The sequence below is a fragment of the Cherax quadricarinatus genome, chromosome 98 (genome assembly GCF_038502225.1).
Source record: "Cherax quadricarinatus isolate ZL_2023a chromosome 98, ASM3850222v1, whole genome shotgun sequence".
In the NCBI taxonomy this organism is placed as follows: domain Eukaryota; kingdom Metazoa; phylum Arthropoda; class Malacostraca; order Decapoda; family Parastacidae; genus Cherax; species Cherax quadricarinatus.
Genome location: NC_091389.1, coordinates 9,769,698 through 9,795,457, shown reverse-complemented (window position 1 = coordinate 9,795,457; position 25,760 = coordinate 9,769,698). Strand labels below are relative to the sequence as shown.

The following is a 25,760-nucleotide window of genomic DNA, read 5'->3' as shown; positions in this document are numbered from 1 at the left end:
GAACAGATGGGGTTTAAACCCAGGACAAGTGAGTTTTAGTACTCGCTCACCATGAGTTTGAATCCCACCCATTCCATGGTCTCAGACCAGGCCTAAACTGGACAAGAATAATACAGGATTCAGAAACATTAAGAAGTACAGTTGATCCTTGAACAACACGGGTTTGAACTGCGTGGATCCACTTATATGCGTATTTTTTCCAGTAAATATGCTGAACAATTCACAAACAAGCAAAATTATTTACAACCATTATCTCTCGGTCCACAGCAGGATTCGAACCTACACACACTGCATTAAAGTACAGTCTCTCCTCACTTAGTGACGTACTCGTTTACCAACGACTCGGACTTACAACAGGCTCTCTGACCAGAATGCATACCTAAATAATGTATATTAGAGCTAATTTCCTCTATTCCGTTTATTACTGTATACAGTACACTACTGTATAAACATTTAAAAATATACCAGAAATGTTATAAACGGTGCAAAAGTGACATTAAAACAATATCAAAGATGGTTGACACAAACCCACTACCATTATAGTATGATCCTCACTTAGTGACGAATTTGTTTACTGACGTGGTCTTAGGAACAGAACTCCGTCATTAAGTGAGGAGTGGCCGTATACATAGTACTTACACCGCTGTAATTACTATGTACTTTGATGTAGAGTGTGTAGGTTTGAATCCTGCTGTGGACTGAGAGATAATGTTTGTTCAATATATATACTGGAAAACTTTTGGAGATCTATGACAATTTGAAAAAAATTTGTAGAACTGCATAGCCTAGAAATATAAAAAAAATTAAGAAAAAGTTAAGCACGTCGTGAATGCAAAACATATACGTAAATACTACTCTATTTTATTATTTACTACCCTAAAATATACACAAATCTATTATAAAAAGTTAAAATTTATCAAAACTTACGCATGCAAACATTTATAAATCATACACAGTCGAGATTATTATAATTAAAACTAAGTGCTAAACCCACCAGGGTCATACAGAGCTATCACAGTTGAGAGAAATGTAAACAAATGTAAAGATGCAATATTAACTCATAACTGTATAAAATTAACATTAGTACATAGTGTACTACTATAATAATTTCATAGCCACCTCTTATTGCTATTGCAGTGAGCTCAGGTGTTGCAAATGCACCTACCATCCGACTTACAACCGAGTTCGGTTCCGAGAAACCGGTCGTAAGTCGAAATGGTCGTAAGTTGAACTTTACTACTGAATATCAACAAAACATTTTTGTAATGACTTTATTTTATTGTTTTATTTTGGTATTTCATGTTTTACTTTACTTTTTATGTTGTTAGTACTGTGTTTTATACTGTAAGGTTTAGCATAAACACTGTGTGCAACACAAATACTTGTTTATTTCCCAGAAATTTGGCATAAAAACACGGTCGTAAGTCAAGCAGGTCGTAAGTCGGATGGTAGGTGTATCAGTGTTAAACACATGAGCAGTTCATCTCTCCAGTAAATTGCATATCACAGTAAAAAGTGATCTCTTGCAGTTCTTGGGTATTTTTCACGGTGTTTAGAGCATTACTGTTAACCTTGAATAAGACCATGGGGCCCATACCAAGTGCCAATAGTGATGCTGGAAGTAACACCATGAGAGCCATACCAAGTGCCACTAGTGATGCTGGAAGTAACACCATGAGAGCCATACCAAGTGCCACTAGTGATGCTGGAAGTAACACCATGGATCCCATACTGAGTGCCACTAGTGATGCTGGAACACCGTGGGCCCCATACCAAGTGCCACTATTGATGCTGGAAGCAACAACGTGGGCCCCATACCAAGTGCCACTGTTGATGCTGAAAGCAACAACATGGGTCCCATACCAAGTGCCACTGTTGATGCTGAAAGCAACAACATGGGTCCCATACCAAGTGCCACTATTGATGCTGAAAGCAACAACATGGGTCCCATACCAAGTGCCACTGTTGATGCTGGAAGTGCTCTGAAGAAGCCGAGAAAAGTTATAACATTACAAGCATAAGTTGAACAGCTTGATATATACATTAAGTCCTCGACTTATGAACACATTGGGGACCTCCTGAGTTGTGTATAACATTCATAATATGGGAAGAAGTGTTTAATTTACGAACATGTTGGGACCTTCTGTATTGAAGATTAAGACAAGTGTTGCAACAGCTGGGTATCTTTATTGATCACACATTTTCCATACACAGCAGGGTTCTTCAGTCAAATACAGAAGGAGCAGTAGAAATGAAATAGAGATGATGTAATCAGTCCATCAACCTTTGGTTGATAGATTGATTAAGTGTTTGTGATTGATTATGTGTTTGTAAGTTGAGGGTACACTATACTGTACATTGAGGTCTGCAGCTGTGGCTGCCCGCCATTTCAAGATAAATGAATCGAACGTAAGGACCATAAAAAAATAAAAAGATAAGAAAATTCATGAAGTTGTTGCTGTAGCTACACCAGGAAGCGCGAAAACGTTGTACATTTCGTGAAATACCTTTTATCTTGTATTGAAACTGCAGCTTTTATTATACCTGGAGTATACCCGGAGAGGTTTACGGGGGTCAACGCCCCCACAACCCGGTCTGTGACCAGGCCTCATGTGGGTGCAGAATTGCTATAAGACATACCTATAGACTCTAATATGATTCAAGAAAAAATTAAGTTATTGTATGATATCTTCGAGCAAAAGGAAGGTGGAGGATCTAAAGCTGGAGAATTTAGAAAGAGGTTTGACTCAATTGGTAACGCACTCAGCTCACACACTGAGGTCCAGGGGTCGATCCCTGGTACAGCTGGAAACATTAGGATGTGTTTCCTTAAGACACCTTCTGTCCAATGTTCACCCATCCGTAAAATAGGTACCTGGATGCTAGTCAACTGGTGTGGGTTGCATCCTGGGTCAAAACTGACCTCGGTACACGAACAGCTCCCTACTCAAACAAAGCTCAGCACTTGACCAAACAATCATGAACTGCCAGAAGTTCACTGCAAACTATTTTGTGTTTCTTAACATTTTTTGGTGGTTTTTATATTATTTGTATAAATAAGTCTTCATGGGGCCTATGAAGATTAGTGATAACAACCAACCAAAATGGAGAATGGAGACAAATGGTTTTTAATACTTGACGTGCTGTTGGAGTGTGAGCAAAGTAACATTTATGAAGGGATTCAGGGAAACTGGCAGGCCAGACTTGAGTCCTGGAGATGGGAAGTACAGTGTCTATACTCTGAAGGAGGGGTGTTAATGTTGCAGTTTTATAACTGTAGTGTAAAGCACCCTTCTGGAAAGACAGTGATGGAGTGAATGATGGTTAAAGTTTTTCTTTTTCGGGCCACCCTGCCTTGGTGGGAATCGGCCAGTGTGTTAATAAATAAATAAAACCAACCAAAAAGAAAATTGGTTGCAAAGAATCTGTTCGACACTAGATCGGATCGGCACTCAAACAGCCTTCTGGAATGAATTACGTTTGAGTACCAAGGTTCCACTATATGTCACTGACGTCAGCTAGGCCTGTATACCTTGTACATGTACAGGGTCTTGGCAAGAGGCGTGGAGTTAAAAGATAAAGAATCACACAAAGTGGGAGTTGTCACAGTTGCTCTTTGCTGATGACACTGTGCTCTTAGGAGATTCTGAAGAGAAGTTGCAGAGATTGGTGGATGAATTTTGTAGGGTGTGCAAAAGAAGAAAATTAAAAGTGAATACAGGAAAGAGTAAGGTTATGAGGATAACAAAAAGATTAGGTGATGAAAGATTGGATATCAGATTGGAGGGAGAGAGTATGGAGGAGGTGAATGTATTCAGATACAGTGGACCCCCGCATAACGATCACCTCCGAATGCGACCAATTATGTAAGTGTATTTATGTAAGTGCGTTTGTACGTGTATGTTTGGGGGTCTGAAATGGACTAATCTACTTCACAATATTCCTTATGGGAACAAATTCGGTCAGTACTGGCACCTGAACATACTTCTGGATTGAAAAAATATCGTTAACCGGGGGTCCACTGTATTTGGGAGTGGACGTGTCAGCGGATGGGTCTATGAAAGATGAGGTAAATCATAGAATTGATGAGGGGAAAAGGGTGAGTGGTGCACTTAGGAGTCTGTGGAGACAAAGAACTTTGTCCTTGGAGGCAAAGAGGGGAATGTATGAGAGTATAGTTTTACCAACGCTCTTATATGGGTGTGAAGCATGGGTGATGAATGTTGCAGCGAGGAGAAGGCTGGAGGCAGTGGAGATGTCATGTCTGAGGGCAATGTGTGGTGTGAATATAATGCAGAGAATTCATAGTTTGGAAGTTAGGAGGAGGTGCGGGATTACCAAAACTGTTGTCCAGAGGGCTGAGGAAGGGTTGTTGAGGTGGTTCGGACATGTAGAGAGAATGGAGCGAAACAGAATGACTTCAAGAGTGTATCAGTCTGTAGTGGAAGGAAGGCAGGGTAGGGGTCAGCCTAGGAAAGGTTGGAGGGAGGGGGTAAAGGAGGTTTTGTGTGCGAGGGGCTTGGACTTCCAGCAGGCATGCGTGAGCGTGTTTGATAGGAGTGAATGGAGACAAATGGTTTTTAATACTTGACGTGCTGTTGGAGTGTGAGCAAAGTAACATTTATGAAGGGATTCAGGGAAACCGGCAGGCCGGACTTGTGTCCTGGAGATGGGAAGTACAGTGCCTGCACTCTGAAGGAGGGGTGTTAATGTTGCAGTTTAAAAACTGTAGTGTAAAGCACCCTTCTGGCAAGACAGTGATGGAGTGAATGATGGTGAAAGTTTTTCTTTTTCGGGCCACCCTGCCTTGGTGGGAATCGGCCAGTGTGATAATAAAAAAAAAATAATATTATTAACACACTGGCCATCTCCCACAGAGGAAGGGTGACCCCCCCAAAAAAAAAAAACTTTCACCATCATTCACACAATCAGTCTTTTTCACGTCATTTTTTTATTTTTGAAGTCTAGTGTTAGTAATACATATAACACATAGTGTTTTGTACAAGACAATAGTAATGAAGGTACTGACAGTCAGACATAAATTTACAGTATCCATAAATACACTACAGTACTGTAAATGTATTTTCTCTTCCTTATGATTTTCTTAATAAATTTTCTATTCTCTAGCTTACTTTAATGCAAGAATACAGTATACAGTGGAACCTCAAAAATCGAACTGCTCCCAACACAACCAATTATGTAAGTGTATTTTTGTAAGTGCTTTTATAAGTGTATTTTTGAGGGTCTGAAATGGACTAATCTAATTTATATTATTCCTGATGGGAATAAATTCATTCGGTAAAGACACTCAAACAGCCGTCTGGACCGAAGAAAGTTCGATATTTGAGGTTCCACTGTATAATGTTGCAGTTTAAAAACTGTAGTGTAAAACACCCTTCTGGCAAGACAGTGATGGAGTGAATGATGGTGAAAGTTTTTATTTTTCGGGCCACCCTGCCTTGGTGGGAATCGGCCAGTGTGTTAATAACAATAAAAAATATATAACATACAAAATATGTGTTTGTCGATTGTTTATCGGTAAAGCTTTTAGTAGTTAAGTTTGTGGGGAGTTAAAATTTATATGTGGATTTTCGACTATGCGGGGGGTTGTTGCCCTCTTACCCCCATGCTGTTCATGGATCAACTGTACATAAGAACTGCGTACAATACTGTATATGCAGAAATTACCACAATCGGGGAAGGAGGCATTAAAATCATACGGGTTAAACAGTACTTGGGAAATGGGAGGCAATCTGGTTTGATCTAAGGAAGGGGAGGACAATTCCAATTCCTTGGATCAAGAGCCCCTCACCAGCATCAAGGCACCTCCCTTGAGAAGGGGATAAGAATAAGAGAATTTTTCCTAAACAGTCTCCAGTATAGTCTACCACTGAACTAGAAATGATGAGTACAGTAGTCCCTGGTATAACTGTAGAAGGATACCGTATTTTGCGTCCTATTAGATGCATTTTTTCCATAAAATGTCTCCAAAAACCAGCCTGCATCTTATAAATTGAAGGTCAGTGACAGGAGCTATAAGTTTGGAGTGTGACGTGGGCTGTAGCTCTCCCAGTTACGTCCGATGCTGAGCCATTAAAACTAAAACAAGTCTTATAAGCCATGTCTTATAAGCCACGAAATACGGTACATCCCAAGATCTACCGCAGATGCCCAACACTACAGGTATTAGCAAACCCTATATATATAAGTCATTTTTTGCTTACACACCTATGATAAAATTTAATTGATAAATTATGCACCATAAAACATTACCGACATTAAATAATAATAATAAAGTACACTGTACGTTGTTATACTTCATGATTGGAAGATACATTCTTGCCGCACATCTTAGTGAGTTCAGCATACAATTTTTTCCTTGTTGTATTGAGAATTATCATTTTTTACATTGATGGGAAGCACTTCACGGATTCTCTTAGGCTTTGAAGAACTGCCACCGTCACTATTTTTGCACTTTGGGGCCGTTATTAAGCAAAATTAAGGGATATTTTCGGGACACGGTAAACTGTGGATAACTGAATCCATGAAAATCGAATTTACAGATATGGGGCTTCTACTGTATCCCATTTCAACTATTCCTTCTACTTCAACTAAATCTGGTGTTGGCTGTCAGTAGCAACTCGATAAAAAAGAATGAAACAGACAGGCCAATGAGAAAACAGGTGATAACAGAACATTAAGGAGGCTAACTTTTACCAAGTCATTATTCCTATGTGGTTCCTTCCACTTTACATTGGTAGTCAACTGACCTTGAAGCTTATCGACAACACAAAGAGTCATTAAGGCTGTGTGTCACATATACACCACCAGTCAAAATCACTTTAATCCCTAAAATAGGGATTATACACTCAGTGTATATCGACAGAGACATAAATACCTCTGAAGTGTATAATGACATGAGAAACATACAGCTCAGTGTATATACACAATATACATCTCTCAATGTAGACTGAGACATACACTGCTCAGTGTATATACACAAGAGATATACACCTCTTGGTGTATACAGACTGAGAGACATAACTCTTAGTGAATATACGTAAGATATTCACCTCTCAGTGTACATAGCTAACCTTACATACAAAGTAATTAACCATATCACAAAAATGTTATGGTTCTTGTTGAATTACATTCATTCATTGTACCTCCTATGATATATGATCTTGTTGCACGCTCTGTAGTGCCAGCGCCTCTTGCTTAACATCTGGTATGCTATGCGACTGTGGTGGTTGTTCGCCTTGTTTCACGTCTTGCGCAAGAGGGTCTTGTTGCATATCCTGCACTAGTGAGTCTTCCTGTTTAATGTATATCACGTTTTGCAACGATGATGGTTGTTGCTGCTCTTGTTGCATGTGTTCAGGTGGGGAGTCCTCGTGCTTGATACACAGCATGTTCTGCAACAGCGGTAGTTGCTCCTCATGGTCCTCGTACTGTGGTAGCAAGTCCTCTTGCTTGATATCCTGCATGTTTTGCAACAATGGGAGCTCCTCTTCCTGTTGCATCTCTTGTCTCTGTTCCTCATCTCTGTTCCGTGATGATTCTATCACTGAAAGATCAAATATTATTTAATTATATATAGTTTACATCCTAGATAGTAGGTTGGTAGACAGCAACTGCCCAGGAAGGTACTACTGTCCTGTGGTAATAGGTTGGTAGACATTAACTGCCCAGGGAGGTACTACTGTCCTGTGGTAGTAGGTTGGTAGACAGCAACTGCCCAGGAAGGTACTACCGTCCTGTGGTAATAGGTTGGTAGACATTAACTGCCCAGGGAGGTACTACTGCCCTGTGGTAGTAGGTTGGTAGACAGCAACTGCCCAGGAAGGTACTACCGTCCTGTGGTAATAGGTTGGTAGACATTAACTGCCCAGGGAGGTACTACTGTCCTGTGGTAGTAGGTTGGTAGACAGCAACTGCCCAGGAAAGTACTACCATCCTGTGGTAATAGGTTGGTAGACATTAACTGCCCAGGGAGGTACTACTGCCCTGTGGTAGTAGGTTGGTAGACAGCAACTGCCCAGGAAAGTACTACCATCCTGTGGTAATAGGTTGGTAGACATTAACTGCCCAGGGAGGCACTACTGTCCTGTGGTAATAGGTTGGTAGACAGCAACTGCCCAGGAAGGTACTACTGTCCTGTGGTAGTAGGTTGGTAGACAACAACCACCCAGGAAGGTACTACTGTCCTGTGGTAGTAGGTTGGTAGACAGCAACTGCCCAGGAAAGTACTACCGTCCTGTGGTAATACGTTGGTAGACATTAACTACCCAGGGAGGCACTACTGTCCTGTGGTAATAGGTTGGTAGACAGCAACTGCCCAGGAAGGTACTACTGTCCTGTGGTAGTAGGTTGGTAGACAGCAACTGCCCAGGGAGGTACTACCATCCTGTGGTAGTAGGTTGGTAGACAATAACTGCCCAAGGAGGTACTACTGTCCTGTGGTAGTAGGTTGGTGACAGCAACCACCCAGGGAGGTACTACCATCCTGTGGTAGTAGGTTGGGACAGCACAATACTACTGTACTACTGTCCTGTGGTATTAGGTTGGTAGACAGCAACTGCCCAGGGAGGTATTACTGTCCTGTGGTAGTAGGTTGGTAGACAGCAACTGCCCAGGAAAGTACTACCATCCTGTGGCAGTAGGTTGGTAGACAGTAACTGTCCAAGGAGGTACTACTGTCCTGTGGTAGTAGGTTGGTAGACAGTAACTGCCCAGGGAGGTACATCCTGTGGTAGTAGGTTGGTAGACAGCAACTGCCCAGGGAGGTACTACTGTCCTGTGGTAGTAGGTTGGTAGATAACAACTGCCCAGGGAGGTACTACTGTCCTGTGGTAGTAGGTTGGTAGATAACAACTGCCCAGGGAGGTACTACTGTCCTGTGGTAGTAGGTTGGTAGATAACAACTGCCCAGGGAGGTACTACTGTCCTGTGGTAGTAGGTTGGTAGATAACAACTGCCCAGGGAGGTACTACTGTCCTGTGGTAGTAGGTTGGTAGACAACCACCCAGGGAGGTACTACTGTCCTGTGGTAGTAGGTTGGTAGACAACAACCACCCAGGGAGGTACTACTGTCCTGTGGTAGTAGGTTGGTAGACAGCAACTGCCCAGGGAGGTACTACTGTCCTGTGGTAGTAGGTTGGTAGACAGCAACCACCCAGGGAGGTACTACTGTCCTGTGGTAGTAGGTTGGTAGACAACCACCCAGGGAGGTACTACTGTCCTGTGGTAGTAGGTTGGTAGACAACAACCACCCAGGGAGGTACTACTGTCCTGTTGTAGTAGGTTGGTAGACAGCAGCTTTGCAGGGAGGTACAACTGTCCTGTGGTAGTAGGTTGGTAGACAGCAACTGCCTAGGGAGGTACTACTGTCCTGTGGTAGTAGGTTGGTAGACAGCAACCACCCAGGGAGGTACTACTGTCCTGTGGTAGTAGGTTGGTAGACAGCAACCACCCAGGGAGGTACTACTGTCCTGTGGTAGTAGGTTGGTAGACAGCAACCACCCAGGGAGGTACTACTGTCCTGTGGTAGTAGGTTGGTAGACAGCAACTGCCCAGGGAGGTACTACTGTCCTGTGGTAGTAGGTTGGTAGACAGCAACCACCCAGGGAGGTACTACTGTCCTGTGGTAGTAGGCTGGTAGACAGCAACCACCCAGGGAGGTACTACTGTCCTGTGGTAGTAGGTTGGTAGACAACAACCACCCAGGGAGGTACTACCATCCTGTGGTAGTAGGTTGGTAAAACATAAGCCTGAAATTGTTTTACATGATGGTAGGATTGCTGGTGTCTTTTTTCTGTCTCATAAACCTGCACGGTTCCAGGTACATCTTGCTACTTCTACTTACACTTAGGTCACACTACACATGCATATACAAGCATATACACCTACCATCCGACTTACAACCGAGTTCGGTTCCGAGAAACCGGTCGTAAGTCGAAATGGTCGTAAGTCGAACTTTACTACTGAATATCAACAAAACATTTTTGTAATGACTTTATTTTATTGTTTTATTTTGGTATTTCATGTTTTACTTTACTTTTTATGTTGTTAGTACTGTGTTTTATAGAGTAAGGTTTAGGATAAACACTGTGTACAACACAAATACTGGTTTATTTCCCAGAAATTTGGCATAAAAAACACGGTCGTAAGTCGAGTGGTCGTAAGTCGAGTGGTCGTAAGTCGAGCAGGTCGTAAGTCGGATGGTGGGTGTATATACACACCCCTCTGGGTTTTCATCTATTTTTTTACTAGTTCCTGTTATTGTTTATTTTCTCTTATCTCCATGAGGAAGTGGAACAGAATTCTTCCTCCATAAGTCATGCGTGTTGTAAGAGGCGACTAAAATGCCTGTAGCAAGGGGCTGGTAACCCCTTCTCCTGTATAAATTAGTACAGTGGACCCCCGCATAACGATTACCTCCGAATGTGACAAATTATGTAAGTGTATTTATGTAAGTGCGTTTGTACGTATATGTTTGGGGGTCTGAAATGGACTAATCTACTTCACAATATTCCTTATGGGAACAAATTCGGTCAGTACTGGCACCTGAACATACTTCTGGAGTGAAAAAATATCGTTAACCGGGGGTCCACTGTATATTTAAAAACAGAAACGGTATCGTTTTTCTTTTTGGGTCACCCTGCCTCGGTGGGATACGGTTGGTTTGTTGAAAGAAGAAGAAAGAATATAGTTTAAGATAAGATAAGATAAGATTTCGTTCGGATTTTTAACCCCGGAGGGTTAGCCACCCAGGATAACCCAAGAAAGTCAGTGCTTCATCGAGGACTGTCTAACTTATTTCCATTGGGGTCCTTAATCTTGTCCCCCAGGATGCGACCCACACCAGTCGACTAACACCCAGGTACCTATTTGCTGCTAGGTGAACAGGACAATAGGTGTAAGGAAACGTGTCGAAATGTTTCCACCCGCCGGGAATCTAATTTCAACACGCCGGCCGTATCCCACCGAGGCAGGGCGACCTAAAACGATAAATTTAGTAATTTATACAGGTGTTACTACTGTAAAGCTAAGTGGCATAGAGTAAAGCACTGTTAAATGAAGTACTCTACAGTGAAGAACTGTCAAGAGAATCACTGTAAAGCAAAAGACTGTAAAAAAAAGCAAAGCACTGTAAAGCCAAGCTATCTAAAGTGAAGCACTGTAAAGCCAAGCTATCTAAAGCAAAGCACTGTAAAGCCAAGCTATCTAAAGCAAAGCACTGTAAAGCCAAGCTATCTAAAGCAAAGCACTGTAAAGCCAAGCTATCTAAAGCAAAGCACTGTAAAGCCAAGCTATCTAAAGCAAAGCACTGTAAAGCCAAGCTATCTAAAGTGAAGCACTGTAAAGCAAAGCTATCTAAAGTGAAGCACTGTAAAGCCAAGCTATCTAAAGCAAAGCACTGTAAAGCCAAGCTATCTAAAGTGAAGCACTGTAAAGCAAAGCTATCTAAAGTGAAGCACTGCCAAGCTATCTGTAAAGCCAAGCTATCTAAAGTAAAGCACTGTAAAGCCAAGCTATCTAAAGTGAAGCACTGTAAAGCCAAGCTATCTAAAGTGAAGCACTGTAAAGCCAAGCTATCTAAAGTGAAGCACTGTAAAGCCAAGCTATCTAAAGTGAAGCACTGTAAAGCCAAGCTATCTAAAGTGAAGCACTGTAAAGCCAAGCTATCTAAAGCAAAGCACTGTAAAGCCAAGCTATCTAAAGTGAAGCACTGTAAAGCAAAGCTATCTAAAGTGAAGCACTGTAAAGCCAAGCTATCTAAAGCAAAGCACTGTAAAGCCAAGCTATCTAAAGTGAAGCACTGTAAAGCCAAGCTATCTAAAGCAAAGCACTGTAAAGCCAAGCTATCTAAAGTGAAGCACTGTAAAGCCAAGCTATCTAAAGCAAAGCACTGTAAAGCCAAGCTATCTAAAGTGAAGCACTGTAAAGCAAAGCTATCTAAAGTGAAGCACTGTAAAGCCAAGCTATCTAAAGCAAAGCACTGTAAAGCCAAGCTATCTAAAGTGAAGCACTGTAAAGCAAAGCTATCTAAAGCAAAGCACTGTAAAGCCAAGCTATCTAAAGTGAAGCACTGTAAAGCAAAGCTATGTGAAGTGAAGCACTTTAGGGCAAAACACTCTAAATCAAAGCGCCCCAAAGCAAAGCGATCTAAAGCAAAGTGCAGTAATAAAGCAGGTCTAAAGCAAAGTGTAGTAATAAAGCAGGGCTACCTGGAGTTTACCTGGAGAGAGTTCCGGGGGTCAACGCCCCCGCGGCCCGGTCTGTGACCAGGCCTCCTGGTGGATCAGAGCCTGATCAACCAGGCTGTTGCTGCTGGCTGCACGCAAACCAACGTACGAGCCACATCCCGGCTGGTCAGGAACCGACTTTAGGTGCTTGTCCAGTGCCAGCTTGAAGACTGCCAGGGGTCTGTTGGTAATCCCCCTTATGTATGCTGGGAGGCAGTTGAACAGTCTCGGGCCCCTGACACTTATTGTATGGTCTCTTAACGTGCTAGTGACACCTCTGCTTTTCATTGGGGGGATGTTGCATCGTCTGCCAAGTCTTTTGCTTTCGTAGTGAGTGATTTTCGTGTGCAAGTTCGGTACTAGTCCCTCTAGGATTTTCCAGGTGTATATAATCATGTATCTCTCCCTCCTGCGTTCCAGGGAATACAGGTTTAGGAACCTCAAGCGCTCCCAGTAATTGAGGTGTTTTATCTCCGTTATGCGCGCTGTGAAAGTTCTCTGTACATTTTCTAGGTCGGCAATTTCACTTGAATTCTGAAGGAGAGGTGGAGACATTTGTAGTTTTGAGGTGTAATATCAGCGCCACTCTGGTAAGACTGATGGTAAAAGCACTTCTTTGGGTCACTCTACCTCGGTGGGAGATGGACAGTTTCTTAACCTCTGATGAAAAGTGCAGTAATAAAGCAGGGCTAAAGCAAAGTGTAGTAATAAAGCAGGTCTAAAGCAAAGTGCAGTAATAAAGCAGGTCTAAAGCAAAGTGCAGTAATAAAGCAAAGTGCAGTAATAAAGCAAGGCTAAAGCAAAGTGCAGTAATAAAGCAGGGCTAAAGCAAAGTGCAGTAATAAAGCAAGGCTAAAGCAAAGTGCAGTAATAAAGCAAGGCTAAAGCAAAGTGCAGTAATAAAGCAGGTCTAAAGCAAAGTGCAGTAATAAAGCAGGTCTAAAGCAAAGTGCAGTAATAAAGCAGGGCTAAAGCAAAGTGCAGTAATAAAGCAGGTCTAAAGCAAAGTGCAGTAATAAAGCAGGTCTAAAGCAAAGTGCAGTAATAAAGCAGGTCTAAAGCAAAGTGCAGTAATAAAGCAGGGCTAAAGCAAAGTGCAGTAATAAAGCAGGTCTAAAGCAAAGTGCAGTAATAAAGCAGGTCTAAAGCAAAGTGCAGTAATAAAGCAGGGCTAAAGCTAAGTGCAGTAATAAAGCAAAGTGCAGTAATAAAGCAAGGCTAAAGCAAAGTGCAGTAATAAAGCAGGGCTAAAGCAAAGTGCAGTAATAAAGCAGGTCTAAAGCAAAGTGCAGTAATAAAGCAGGTCTAAAGCAAAGTGCAGTAATAAAGCAGGTCTAAAGCAAAGTGCAGTAATAAAGCAAAGTGCAGTAATAAAGCAGGTCTAAAGCAAAGTGCAGTAATAAAGCAGGGCTAAAGCAAAGTGCAGTAATAAAGCAAGGCTAAAGCAAAGTGCAGTAATAAAGCAAGGCTAAAGCAAAGTGCAGTAATAAAGCAAGGCTAAAGCAAAGTGCAGTAATAAAGCAAAGTGCAGTAATAAAGCAGGTCTAAAGCAAAGTGCAGTAATAAAGCAGGTCTAAAGCAAAGTGCAGTAATAAAGCAAGGCTAAAGCAAAGTGCAGTAATAAAGCAAGGCTAAAGCAAAGTGCAGTAATAAAGCAAAGTGCAGTAATAAAGCAAAGTGCAGTAATAAAGCAAGGCTAAAGCAAAGTGCAGTAATAAAGCAAGGCTAAAGCAAAGTGCAGTAATAAAGCAAAGTGCAGTAATAAAGCAGGGCTAAAGCAAAGTGCAGTAATAAAGCAAGGCTAAAGCAAAGTGCAGTAATAAAGCAAAGTGCAGTAATAAAGCAGGGCTAAAGCAAAGTGCAGTAATAAAGCAAGGCTAAAGCAAAGTGCAGTAATAAAGCAAGGCTAAAGCAAAGTGCAGTAATAAAGCAAAGTGCAGTAATAAAGCAGGTCTAAAGCAAAGTGCAGTAATAAAGCAAAGTGCAGTAATAAAGCAAAGTGCAGTAATAAAGCAAAGTGCAGTAATAAAGCAGGTCTAAAGCAAAGTGCAGTAATAAAGCAGGTCTAAAGCAAAGTGCAGTAATAAAGCAGGTCTAAACCAAAGTGCAGTAATAAAGCAAAGTGCAGTAATAAAGCAGGGCTAAAGCAAAGTGCAGTAATAAAGCAGGGCTAAAGCAAAGTGCAGTAATAAAGCAAAGTGCAGTAATAAAGCAAGGCTAAAGCAAAGTGCAGTAATAAAGCAGGTCTAAAGCAAAGTGCAGTAATAAAGCAAAGTGCAGTAATAAAGCAAAGTGCAGTAATAAAGCAGGTCTAAAGCAAAGTGCAGTAATAAAGCAGGGCTAAAGCAAAGTGCAGTAATAAAGCAGGGCTAAAGCAAAGTGTAGTAATAAAGCAAAGTGCAGTAATAAAGCAGGGCTAAAGCAAAGTGCAGTAATAAAGCAGGGCTAAAGCAAAGTGCAGTAATAAAGCAAAGTGCAGTAATAAAGCAAGGCTAAAGCAAAGTGCAGTAATAAAGCAGGTCTAAAGCAAAGTGCAGTAATAAAGCAAAGTGCAGTAATAAAGCAGGGCTAAAGCAAAGTGCAGTAATAAAGCAGGGCTAAAGCAAAGTGTAGTAATAAAGCAAAGTGCAGTAATAAAGCAGGGCTAAAGCAAAGTGCAGTAATAAAGCAAAGCTAAAGCAAAGTGCAGTAATAAAGCAGGGCTAAAGCAAAGTGCAGTAATAAAACAAGGCTAAAGCAAAGTGCAGTAATAAAGCAAGGCTAAAGCAAAGTGCAGTAATAAAGCAAGGCTAAAGCAAAGTGCAGTAATAAAGCAAGGCTAAAGCAAAGTGCAGTAATAAAGCAAGGCTAAAGCAAAGTGCAGTAATAAAGCAAGGCTAAAGCAAAGTGCAGTAATAAAGCAGGGCTAAAGCAAAGTGTAGTAATAAAGCAAAGTGCAGTAATAAAGCAAGGCTAAAGCAAAGTGCAGTAATAAAGCAGGTCTAAAGCAAAGTGCAGTAATAAAGCAGGTCTAAAGCAAAGTGCAGTAATAAAGCAGGTCTAAAGCAAAGTGCAGTAATAAAGCAAAGTGCAGTAATAAAGCAAAGTGCAGTAATAAAGCAGGTCTAAAGCAAAGTGCAGTAATAAAGCAAAGTGCAGTAATAAAGCAGGTCTAAAGCAAAGTGCAGTAATAAAGCAGGGCTAAAGCAAAGTGCAGTAATAAAGCAAGGCTAAAGCAAAGTGCAGTAATAAAGCAAAGTGCAGTAATAAAGCAAAGTGCAGTAATAAAGCAAAGTGCAGTAATAAAGCAGGTCTAAAGCAAAGTGCAGTAATAAAGCAAAGTGCAGTAATAAAGCAGGTCTAAAGCAAAGTGCAGTAATAAAGCAGGTCTAAAGCAAAGTGCAGTAATAAAGCAAAGTGCAGTAATAAAGCAAAGTGCAGTAATAAAGCAGGTCTAAAGCAAAGTGCAGTAATAAAGCAGGTCTAAAGCAAAGTGCAGTAATAAAGCAGGACTAAAGCAAAGTGCAGTAATAAAGCAGGGCTAAAGCAAAGTGCAGTAATAAAGCAAAGTGCAGTAATAAAGCAGGTCTAAAGCAAAGTGCAGTAATAAAGCAGGTCTAAAGCAAAGTGCAGTAATAAAGCAGGTCTAAAGCAAAGTGCAGTAATAAAGCAGGGCTAAAGCAAAGTGCAGTAATAAAGCAAAGTGCAGTAATAAAGCAGGTCTAAAGCAAAGTGCAGTAATAAAGCAGGTCTAAAGCAAAGTGCAGTAATAAAGCAGGTCTAAAGCAAAGTGCAGTAATAAAGCAGGTCTAAAGCAAAGTGCAGTAATAAAGCAAAGTGCAGTAATAAAGCAGGTCTAAAGCAAAGTGCAGTAATAAAGCAAAGTGCAGTAATAAAGCAGGTCTAAAGCAAAGTGCAGTAATAAAGCAGGTCTAAAGCAAAGTGCAGTAATAAAGCAAAGTGCAGTAATAAAGCAGGTCTAAAGCAAAGTGCAGTAATAAAGCAAAGTGCAGTAATAAAGCAGGGCTAAAGCAAAGTGCAGTAATAAAGCATGTCTAAAGCAAAGTGCAGTAATAAAGCAAAGTGCAGTAATAAAGCAGGTCTAAAGCAAAGTGCAGTAATAAAGCAGGGCTAAAGCAAAGTGCAGTAATAAAGCAGGGCTAAAGCAAAGTGCAGTAATAAAGCAGGTCTAAAGCAAAGTGCAGTAATAAAGCAAAGTGCAGTAATAAAGCAGGTCTAAAGCAAAGTGCAGTAATAAAGCAGGGCTAAAGCAAAGTGCAGTAATAAAGCAGGGCTAAAGCAAAGTGCAGTAATAAAGCAGGTCTAAAGGAAAGTGCAGTAATAAAGCAGGTCTAAAGCAAAGTGCAGTAATAAAGCAAAGTGCAGTAATAAAGCAAAGTGCAGTAATAAAGCAAAGTGCAGTAATAAAGCAAAGTGCAGTAATAAAGCAGGTCTAAAGCAAAGTGCAGTAATAAAGCAGGGCTAAAGCAAAGTGCAGTAATAAAGCAGGGCTAAAGCAAAGTGCAGTAATAAAGCAAAGTGCAGTAATAAAGCAGGGCTAAAGCAAAGTGCAGTAATAAAGCAAAGTGCAGTAATAAAGCAGGGCTAAAGCAAAGTGCAGTAATAAAGCAAAGTGCAGTAATAAAGCAAAGTGCAGTAATAAAGCAGGGCTAAAGCAAAGTGCAATAATAAAGCAGGTCTAAAGCAAAGTGCAGTAATAAAGCAAGGCTAAAGCAAAGTGCAGTAATAAAGCAAAGTGCAGTAATAAAGCAAAGTGCAGTAATAAAGCAGGTCTAAAGCAAAGTGCAGTAATAAAGCAGGTCTAAAGCAAAGTGCAGTAATAAAGCAAAGTGCAGTAATAAAGCAAAGTGCAGTAATAAAGCAGGTCTAAAGCAAAGTGCAGTAATAAAGCAAAGTGCAGTAATAAAGCAAAGTGCAGTAATAAAGCAGGGTTAAAGCAAAGTGCAGTAATAAAGCAGGTCTAAAGCAAAGTGCAGTAATAAAGCAAGGCTAAAGCAAAGTGCAGTAATAAAGCAGGTCTAAAGCAAAGTGCACTAATAAAGCAAAGTGCAGTAATAAAGCAAGGCTAAAGCAAAGTGCAGTAATAAAGAAGGTCTAAAGCAAAGTGCAGTAATAAAGCAAAGTGCAGTAATAAAGCAATGTGCAGTAATAAAGCAAGGCTAAAGCAAAGTGCAGTAATAAAGCAAGGCTAAAGCAAAGTGCAGTAATAAAGCAAGGCTAAAGCAAAGTGCAGTAATAAAGCAAAGTGCAGTAATAAAGCAGGGCTAAAGCAAAGTGCAGTAATAAAGCAGGTCTAAAGCAAAGTGTAGTAATAAAGCAAAGTGCAGTAATAAAGCAAGGCTAAAGCAAAGTGCAGTAATAAAGCAGGGCTAAAGCAAAGTGCAGTAATAAAGCAAGGCTAAAGCAAAGTGCAGTAATAAAGCAAGGCTAAAGCAAAGTGTAGTAATAAAGCAGGGCTAAAGCAAAGTGCAGTAATAAAGCAGGGCTAAAGCAAAGTGCAGTAATAAAGCAAAGTGCAGTAATAAAGCAGGGCTAAAGCAAAGTGCAGTAATAAAGCAGGTCTAAAGCAAAGTGCAGTAATAAAGCAGGTCTAAAGCAAAGTGCAGTAATAAAGCAAGGCTAAAGCAAAGTGCAGTAATAAAGCAAGGCTAAAGCAAAGTGTAGTAATAAAGCAGGGCTAAAGCAAAGTGCAGTAATAAAGCAGGGCTAAAGCAAAGTGCAGTAATAAAGCAGGTCTAAAGCAAAGTGCAGTAATAAAGCAAAGTGCAGTACTAAAGCAGGTCTAAAGCAAAGTGCAGTAATAAAGCAGGTCTAAAGCAAAGTGCAGTAATAAAGCAAAGTGCAGTAATAAAGCAGGTCTAAAGCAAAGTGCAGTAATAAAGCAGGGCTAAAGCAAAGTGCAGTAATAAAGCAGAGCTAAAGCAAAGTGCAGTAATAAAGCAGGGCTAAAGCAAAGTGTAGTAATAAAGCAAAGTGCAGTAATAAAGCAAGGCTAAAGCAAAGTGCAGTAATAAAGCAGGGCTAAAGCAAAGTGCAGTAATAAAGCAGGTCTAAAGCAAAGTGCAGTAATAAAGCAAAGTGCAGTAATAAAGCAGGTCTAAAGCAAAGTGCAGTAATAAAGCAGGGCTAAAGCAAAGTGCAGTAATAAAGCAGGGCTAAAGCAAAGTGTAGTAATAAAGCAAGGCTAAAGCATACCAACAAACAATAATTCTACCTTTGCAGAAGAACTGTACGAGAAGGTTGGCGTCCTCCTCCTTGAGCCAGCTGCCAGATATGATCCCTTTTTGGTTCCTCGTGGGACACTCTTTGTAGTAGAGGGAGACAATCTTGTATCCTCCCCCTTGTATTTTGATGCTCTGGAGAAAAAAATGATTGTTTTGGCTTTTAAAACTAGGCATTAAACCATGATAATAAAAATTCTAGACCTATTTTACACAGTACTGGAAAAAATTAATATCCGCTTGGACTCTATCGACCTTAAGAAAGCTTTCGATACAGCAGATCATAGCGTCCTACACCTCAAGCTTGATCATTACGGTATAAGAGGTCATACACTGGTGTACTACAGGGTAACATTTTTGGTCCTCTCCTTTTCCTTTCATACATCAATGATCTTTGAAGTGTACCATAATAATTTATGCCTATTCTCTTTGCTGGTGAAATGACTTTTGTTATCTCCTACCCAAATCTAGCCTCACTCAACCCTATTGTTAACAAAGAACTCACAAAAATAGCAACCCGGTTGACCATCAATATAGACAAAACCTTTTACATTATGTTTGGGAGTAGAGCAAGTGAGGTCCAACTAAACATTATGCTTAATAACACCCTTATTGCTAAACATAACGAGGGTAATTCCTGGGTCTGCACGTTGACAGCAACCTGAATATCAACACCCATATCCAACACATAACAAAAAAAAAGTTTCTAAAACAGTTGGCATCCTCTCAAAGATACGTTACTATGTACCACAACAGCACTATTTACAATATACTATTCACTGATCTACCCCTACCTCACCTATGCTATTTGTTCCTGAGGTTCCATTTAAATCATCATTAGCTTGGACATTAGTACAGTGGACCCCCAGTTTACGATATTATTTCACTCCAGAAGTATGTTCAGGTGCCAGTACTGACCGAATTTGTTCCCATAAAGAATATTGTGAAGTAGATTAGTCCATTTCAGACCCCCAAACATACACGTACAAACGCACTTACATAAATACACTTACATAATTGGTCGCATTGGGAGCTGATTGTAAACCGGGGGTCCACTGTAATTGGAATTTTACTGGCAGGATTTGATCCTATGTTTGAGAAAAAGTCATTTATCCTGTTAGCTGTATCAACAGGCTGGAGTTTCGGTTCGTTTGGTTTAGTACAATACAGTGGTACCTCGGGATACGAACTTAATTTGTTCCAGAAAGCTGTTCAAGTGCCAATTCCAAGTGCTTGGAATTTAACTATTTTTCGTAAAAGTTCTTGGAATTTCCTATTTTTTTCACAAAAGTACTTGGAATTTCACTATTTTTCACAAAGCTCTTATGCATAGGAAGAGAGGCTGTAATAATAAGAATAATAATAATAGTATATAGAAAGTCTCTTATTATGCAGAGCATTTCAGGCAAATTAGATCAATTTTGTCCCAGGATGCCACCCACACCAGTCCACTAAGACCCAGGTACCTACTACTGCTAGGTGAATAGGGACAGCAGGTGTCTTAAGGAAACACATCTTACTGTTTCCACCCATACTGGGGATCGAATCACAAACATCAGTGTGTGATTCGAGTGCTCAGCCGTGTTTTTTACATTACTAGTTTAGTTGACCACTTGCTAACCACCAGAGAATTAAAAAAACACCAAGCGACTGGTGTACCTGCTTCTCAACAGCATCAAACGCTCTCCAAAGATTCCTGTTCTGACTGGCGCGCTTCCCCATGACCAGCAGGTGGGCGTCCCTCTTATTTTTTCTGAGATTCTTCTCCTGTTTGAAGTTGTAACCGCACTCACAGGTGTACTTACGTACAGCCACCAGACACGTGCAGTTGGGACACACTCGCTTGCACTTTCCTTTGAGACCTGAGCAAAAAAAAAAAAAACAATAAATATGCATTATTAAAATAAAAAAATAATCGCTTATTATAGTCAGCTTTCTTACGAAGCTTCTCTCTATAGCGCAATTTTGTTTGGTAATTGTGAATGAAAAAGCATAGATGCTCCTCAACTTACAATGGTTCGACTTACGGTATTTCGACTTTATGATGGTGCAAAAGCAATTACTCTGGAGACGAAACTAAAGATAATAACCCAGAATGAAGGCAGCAAGTCCCTAACTTGTACATATATATAGCACCAACAAATCCTACTGAAGTCTCACTAATAATTAAATCATTAAAAAACAAGGCAGGAGACCTAAATAAATTGCCACCAATCATGTATAAAAAAGCAAATCGTGTGCTGTCCCCCATTACTGCAACACTATTTAACAACTCTGTTGAATCGTCAACATTCCCATCCATACTCAAGACGGCGAGGGTCACCCCGATCCTCAAAGGAGGAGAACCTACAGAACTAAATAACTACAGACCGATATCTAACTTGCCTTTGCTCTCTAAAATCTTTGAAAAAAATAATACAAAAATAAATTTACTAATACCTTCTGTCCCATAACATACTGAACCCCTGCCAGTTTGGGTTTTGGCCAAAACAAACAAGAATGATAGATCTATGGAAGGCATTTAATACAGTAGACCACAATATCTTGCACCTAAACCAGGAGCATTATGGGGTCAGAGGACACTCACTCAATTACCTAAAATCTTATCTTAGTGGTAGATACCAGTATGTATATACAAATGCCACGACCTCCCATACTCAGCCTGTAGTTGTTGGAGTGCCACAGGGAAGTGTTCTAGGTCCTCTACTCTTTCTTATTTACATCAATGACCTCCCAGTGCATTGCGACTCCTTAAACCAGTCCTATTCGCAGATGGCACTACTTACGTCTTCTCCCACCCAAACCCGGCTGTACTTAGTAACACTGTAAACAGTGAACTACATAAAATATCAAACTGGATGACAACCAACAAACTTACTCTCAATATAAACGAAACCTACTTCATGCTTTTTGGAAACAGATCAGTAAATATCCAGCTAAACACATCGATAGATGGGTCATCCATTACAAGACACACTGAGGGCAAATTTCTAGATCTCCATCACTGTAATCTTAAATTTCAGACCCACATCCAGCATATAACCAAGAAAGTTTTGAAAACAGTAGATATCCTTTCCAAGATACGATACTATGTACCCCAAAGGGCGTTCCTCACTTTATATCACTCTCTAATATACCCTTACCTCACCTATGGTATTTGTGCTTGGGGATTTACCATGGCCAATCACCTTAAACCTTTAATAACCCAACAAAAAGCTGTTGTGCAGATGATCACAAACTCATGCACCAGACAACACACCCCACCACGCTTCAAAAGCTTGAACTTATTTAACCCTTTGAGGGTTTTGGTCGTACTAGTACGTTTTACGCGTAGGGGTTTTTGACGTACTAGTACTCATAAATTCTAGCGGCCTCAAATCTAGTGGGAGAAAGCTGGTAGGCCTTCATATGAAAGAATGGGTCTATGTGGTCAGTGTGCACAGTCTAAAAAAAATCCTGCAGCACACAGTGCATAATGAGAAAAAAAAAAACTTTGACCATTTTTTTTAATAAATCAGCGACTTTGCAGTGTATTTTCGTATGGTATTTATTGTTGTATTCTAGTTTTCTTGGTCTCATTTTATAGAATGGAAGACATATTACAGAAATTGAGATGATTTTGACTGGTTTTACAATGAAAGGTGCCTTGAAATTGAGCTCAAAGTAGCAGAAATGTTCGATTTTTACCAAACTTCAAAAGTAAACAAATCGTGCCAAGCGTGCAATACACGTCAACTGGTGAGTCTAATATTCTTTTACAAGTGCACCAATAATATTTATACCATTTTTTACACTAATGCAGTAGTCTGCATAACAGTAAATCTTATATTTTTTGTGAGAATAAAAATTCAAAGTGGAAAGCAAAAGAATATAAGAGGGGCCTTGAGACGTGACTAATGACTAGAGGAAATGTCATTTTAGTGCCAGGAATGTTTTTCTTGTTTATTCTGGACCCTATTCGGAAATTGGCATCTTTTGAAATTTGTGTGAAATTGGCAAAATTGCTAAATTCTGACCACTGTACTGGATAGTTGAATTTATAAATGGGTGGTTTCTTGCACCCATTCGATAGAAAAAATGGAGTTCTAGCGAAATATTCATGTTTTTTGTCGACTAGTACAGTGAAATTGGCCGAAAATGGGGCTCAAAGTGGGCAAAATCGCCGATGCGTAAACATCGCCAAGACCGCTAACTTTGCGAGAGCATAATTCCGTAAGTTTTCTATCAAATTTCAAACTTTTGGTGTCTTTATGATCGGGAAAAGATTCTCTATCTTTTCATAAGAGAAAATAATTTTTTTTTTTTTTTTAAATTTGGCCGACCCTGAGAACGAGTTTCGGAAAGGGCCTGTCGACCCTCAAAGGGTTAATATACAATTTTTTTTTTTTTTTTTTTCAACAAGTCGGCTGTCTCCCACCAAGGCAGGGCGACCCAAAAAAGAAATTAAATCCCCAAAAAGAAAATACTTTCATCATCATTCAACACTTTCACCACACTCGCACATTATCACTGTTTTTGCAGAGGTGCTCAGAATACAACAGTTTAGAAGCATACACATATAAAGATACACAACATATCCCTCCAAACTGCCAATATACGAAATATACACACTTATTATTGTGCCTACTATAATATACAGAGCATTAAACTCCAATAACCCCCTACTCAAACTTCTCCTAGACAGATTCAACAGAACACACAGGCATAACACGAGGTGCAAAACACTTTTGACATCCCTCGCGTCCATCTCACACTATGTAAGACTCTCACTATGCAAGAACGCTATGCACATAAAAGGTCCAAAGATCTGGAACTCGCTACCAGAACAGGTCAAGGATCCCCAGACAGCTTATAAATTTAGGACTTTGCTAAAAAATCATCTTATCTCACAATATTAACCAAATCAACCAAACATCTACTCCAATACTGAAACTATGTACTGTGCCAAAACAAAAGCATTCACATTGCTAAACTCACAAACTAGTATTTAGTCACTTAGCCATAATACCAGCTTACCTCATAATTTGTAATATTTTAAAATAAAGAATTAAACTAAGTCTGCCTGAAATGCCTAGCCATGCTAGGTGTTCTAGTGGTACACTCTGTAATCATTATTTAACTACATGTAAACCACACAACAACCAAATTCTGTAAATTCAACATTGTAATCTTTATAGAGAATAAATTTTGAATTTGAATTTGAACTAGTTTTATGATGATAAATTAGACACATGTGCAACTCTTGGGTATCTTTATTGAGGAAATGTTTTGCCACACAGTGGCTTCATCAGTCCATACGTAGGAGAAACTTGAAGAACAGGAGGAGAATGAGGTAATCAGTCCTTCAACCTTGAGTCGATGTGTTCAGTCCATCAAGGTTGAGGGACTGATTACCTCATTCTCCTCCTGTTCTTCAAGTTTCTCCTACGTATGGACTGATGAAGCCACTGTGTGGCGAAACGTTTCCTCAATAAAGATACCCAAGAGTTGCACATATGTCTAATTTATCAACATGTCGGTTCTCTGAACCATTCATCTACAAACTAGTTTTATCATGTGACCTCTAGGCTCTTAGTTCTGCCATTCCATAAAATCATTTTGTTTCTCAATATTAACCAAATCTGCCAAAACATCTGCTAATTAGTCTTATCATGTGACCTCCTGACTTTTAATTCTACCAATCCATAAAATATTACCACCTGCACCATCACTTTTAAATTAGATTTTGTATTAAGTTTACATGAGATTTATTAAGTCTAAATAAGACTATAAAACAACTAACCACTATTCCATGTTTATTAAGTATAATTACTATGTACTATTATCTTATCTAGTTTTAATTAGTTACTATGTACACCTACCATCCGACTTACAACCGAGTTCGGTTCCGAGAAACCGGTCGTAAGTCGAAATGGTCGTAAGTCGAACTTTACTACTGAATATCAACATCACATTTTTGTAATGACTTTATTTTATTGTTTTATTTTGGTATTTCATGTTTTACTTTACTTTTTATGTTGTTAGTACTGTGTTTTATACTGTAAGGTTTAGCATAAACACTGTCTACAACAAATACTTGTTTATTTCCCAGAAATTTGGCATAAAAAACACGGTCGTGAGTCGAGTGGTCATAAGTCGAGCAGGTCGTAAGTCGGATGGTAGGTGTATTACCAATTATGTAAGTGTATTTATGTAAGTGCGTTTGTACATGTATGTTTGGGGGTGTGAAATGGACTAATCTACTTCACAATATTCCTTATGGGAACAAATTCGGTCAGTACTGGCACCTGAACATACTTCTGGAATGAAAAAATATCGTAAACCGGGGGTCCACTGTATTAGGATTAGTTTGCCTGAAATGCCTTGGCATGATAGTGGCTATCTTTGTACTTAGCCAATCAAAATTCTAATTACACATTGTAACGTTTACAAAGAAATAAACATTATTATTATTATTATTATTTATTATTATTATACAAAAATGCAGTGCACAGAAGAGGCCTGAAGATCTGGAACTCTTTGCCCAAAACAGCAAGAGGTCCCCTGCCCACTAATCAGTTTAGGACTATACTCAAAAATCATCTCATCTCTCAATAACAACCATACTCACACTATGCTAAACTCCAACCAAATTTGAAGCAACTCACCCAAATATTTTATTATCCCTTAATTATTAAGCCATTATATTACAATCTTAAAAATGTATGTACATCTTCTTCTCTTCCTTTCAACGTACCGGCAGTATCCCACCGAAGCGGGGCGGCCCAAAAGGAAAAACTAAAGTTTCTCCTTTTAAATTTAGTAATATATACAGGAGAAGGGGTTACTAGGCCCTAGCTCCCAGCATTTTAGTCGCCTCTTACGACACGCATGGCTTACGGAGGAAGAATTCTGTTCCACTTCCCCATGTACATATGTATTACTAATTGTACTACCTCATATTAATAATAGAGTAAAATACTGAATATCTGTAATTTACCACTCTTCACCTGTCTAGAGTCTAGACTTAAGTAGTTTTAAGTAGAAGGTTAAGTCTGCCTGAAATGCCTCGGCATGATAGTGGCTTTCTTTGTACCAATCAAATTATGAAATATAAACACAGATTGTAACCTTAGTAAAGAAATAAAAGTTTTGATTTTTATTCGATTTTTTAACATAAGCCCATCATAAGTTAGGGACCACCTGTATATTCATAACGGAATAGCGTGTGGAAAGGCCTTCACCGTACATGATAATGAATTTTCAGTGAACGGTTTCCAATCGCATTTACAAAAAGGATACTAGACTGAGA

General features: G+C 39.8%; 1 protein-coding gene across 1 annotated transcript in view; it reads right to left on the bottom strand.

Moving 5' to 3' along the window:
• Positions 1-845: 845 nt before the first annotated feature.
• LOC128702477 (uncharacterized) overlaps positions 846-25,760 on the bottom strand; it is a 32,322-nt gene continuing 7,407 nt past the window's right edge. The window contains exons 2-4 of the mRNA XM_070105374.1: positions 20,129-20,331; positions 18,463-18,604; positions 846-7,567 (exon numbers count right to left, since the gene is read on the bottom strand). Coding sequence (XP_069961475.1) covers positions 7,170-7,567; positions 18,463-18,604; positions 20,129-20,331 — 743 coding nt within the window. The 3' untranslated portion in view covers positions 846-7,169. The remainder of the gene's footprint in view (positions 7,568-18,462; positions 18,605-20,128; positions 20,332-25,760) is intronic.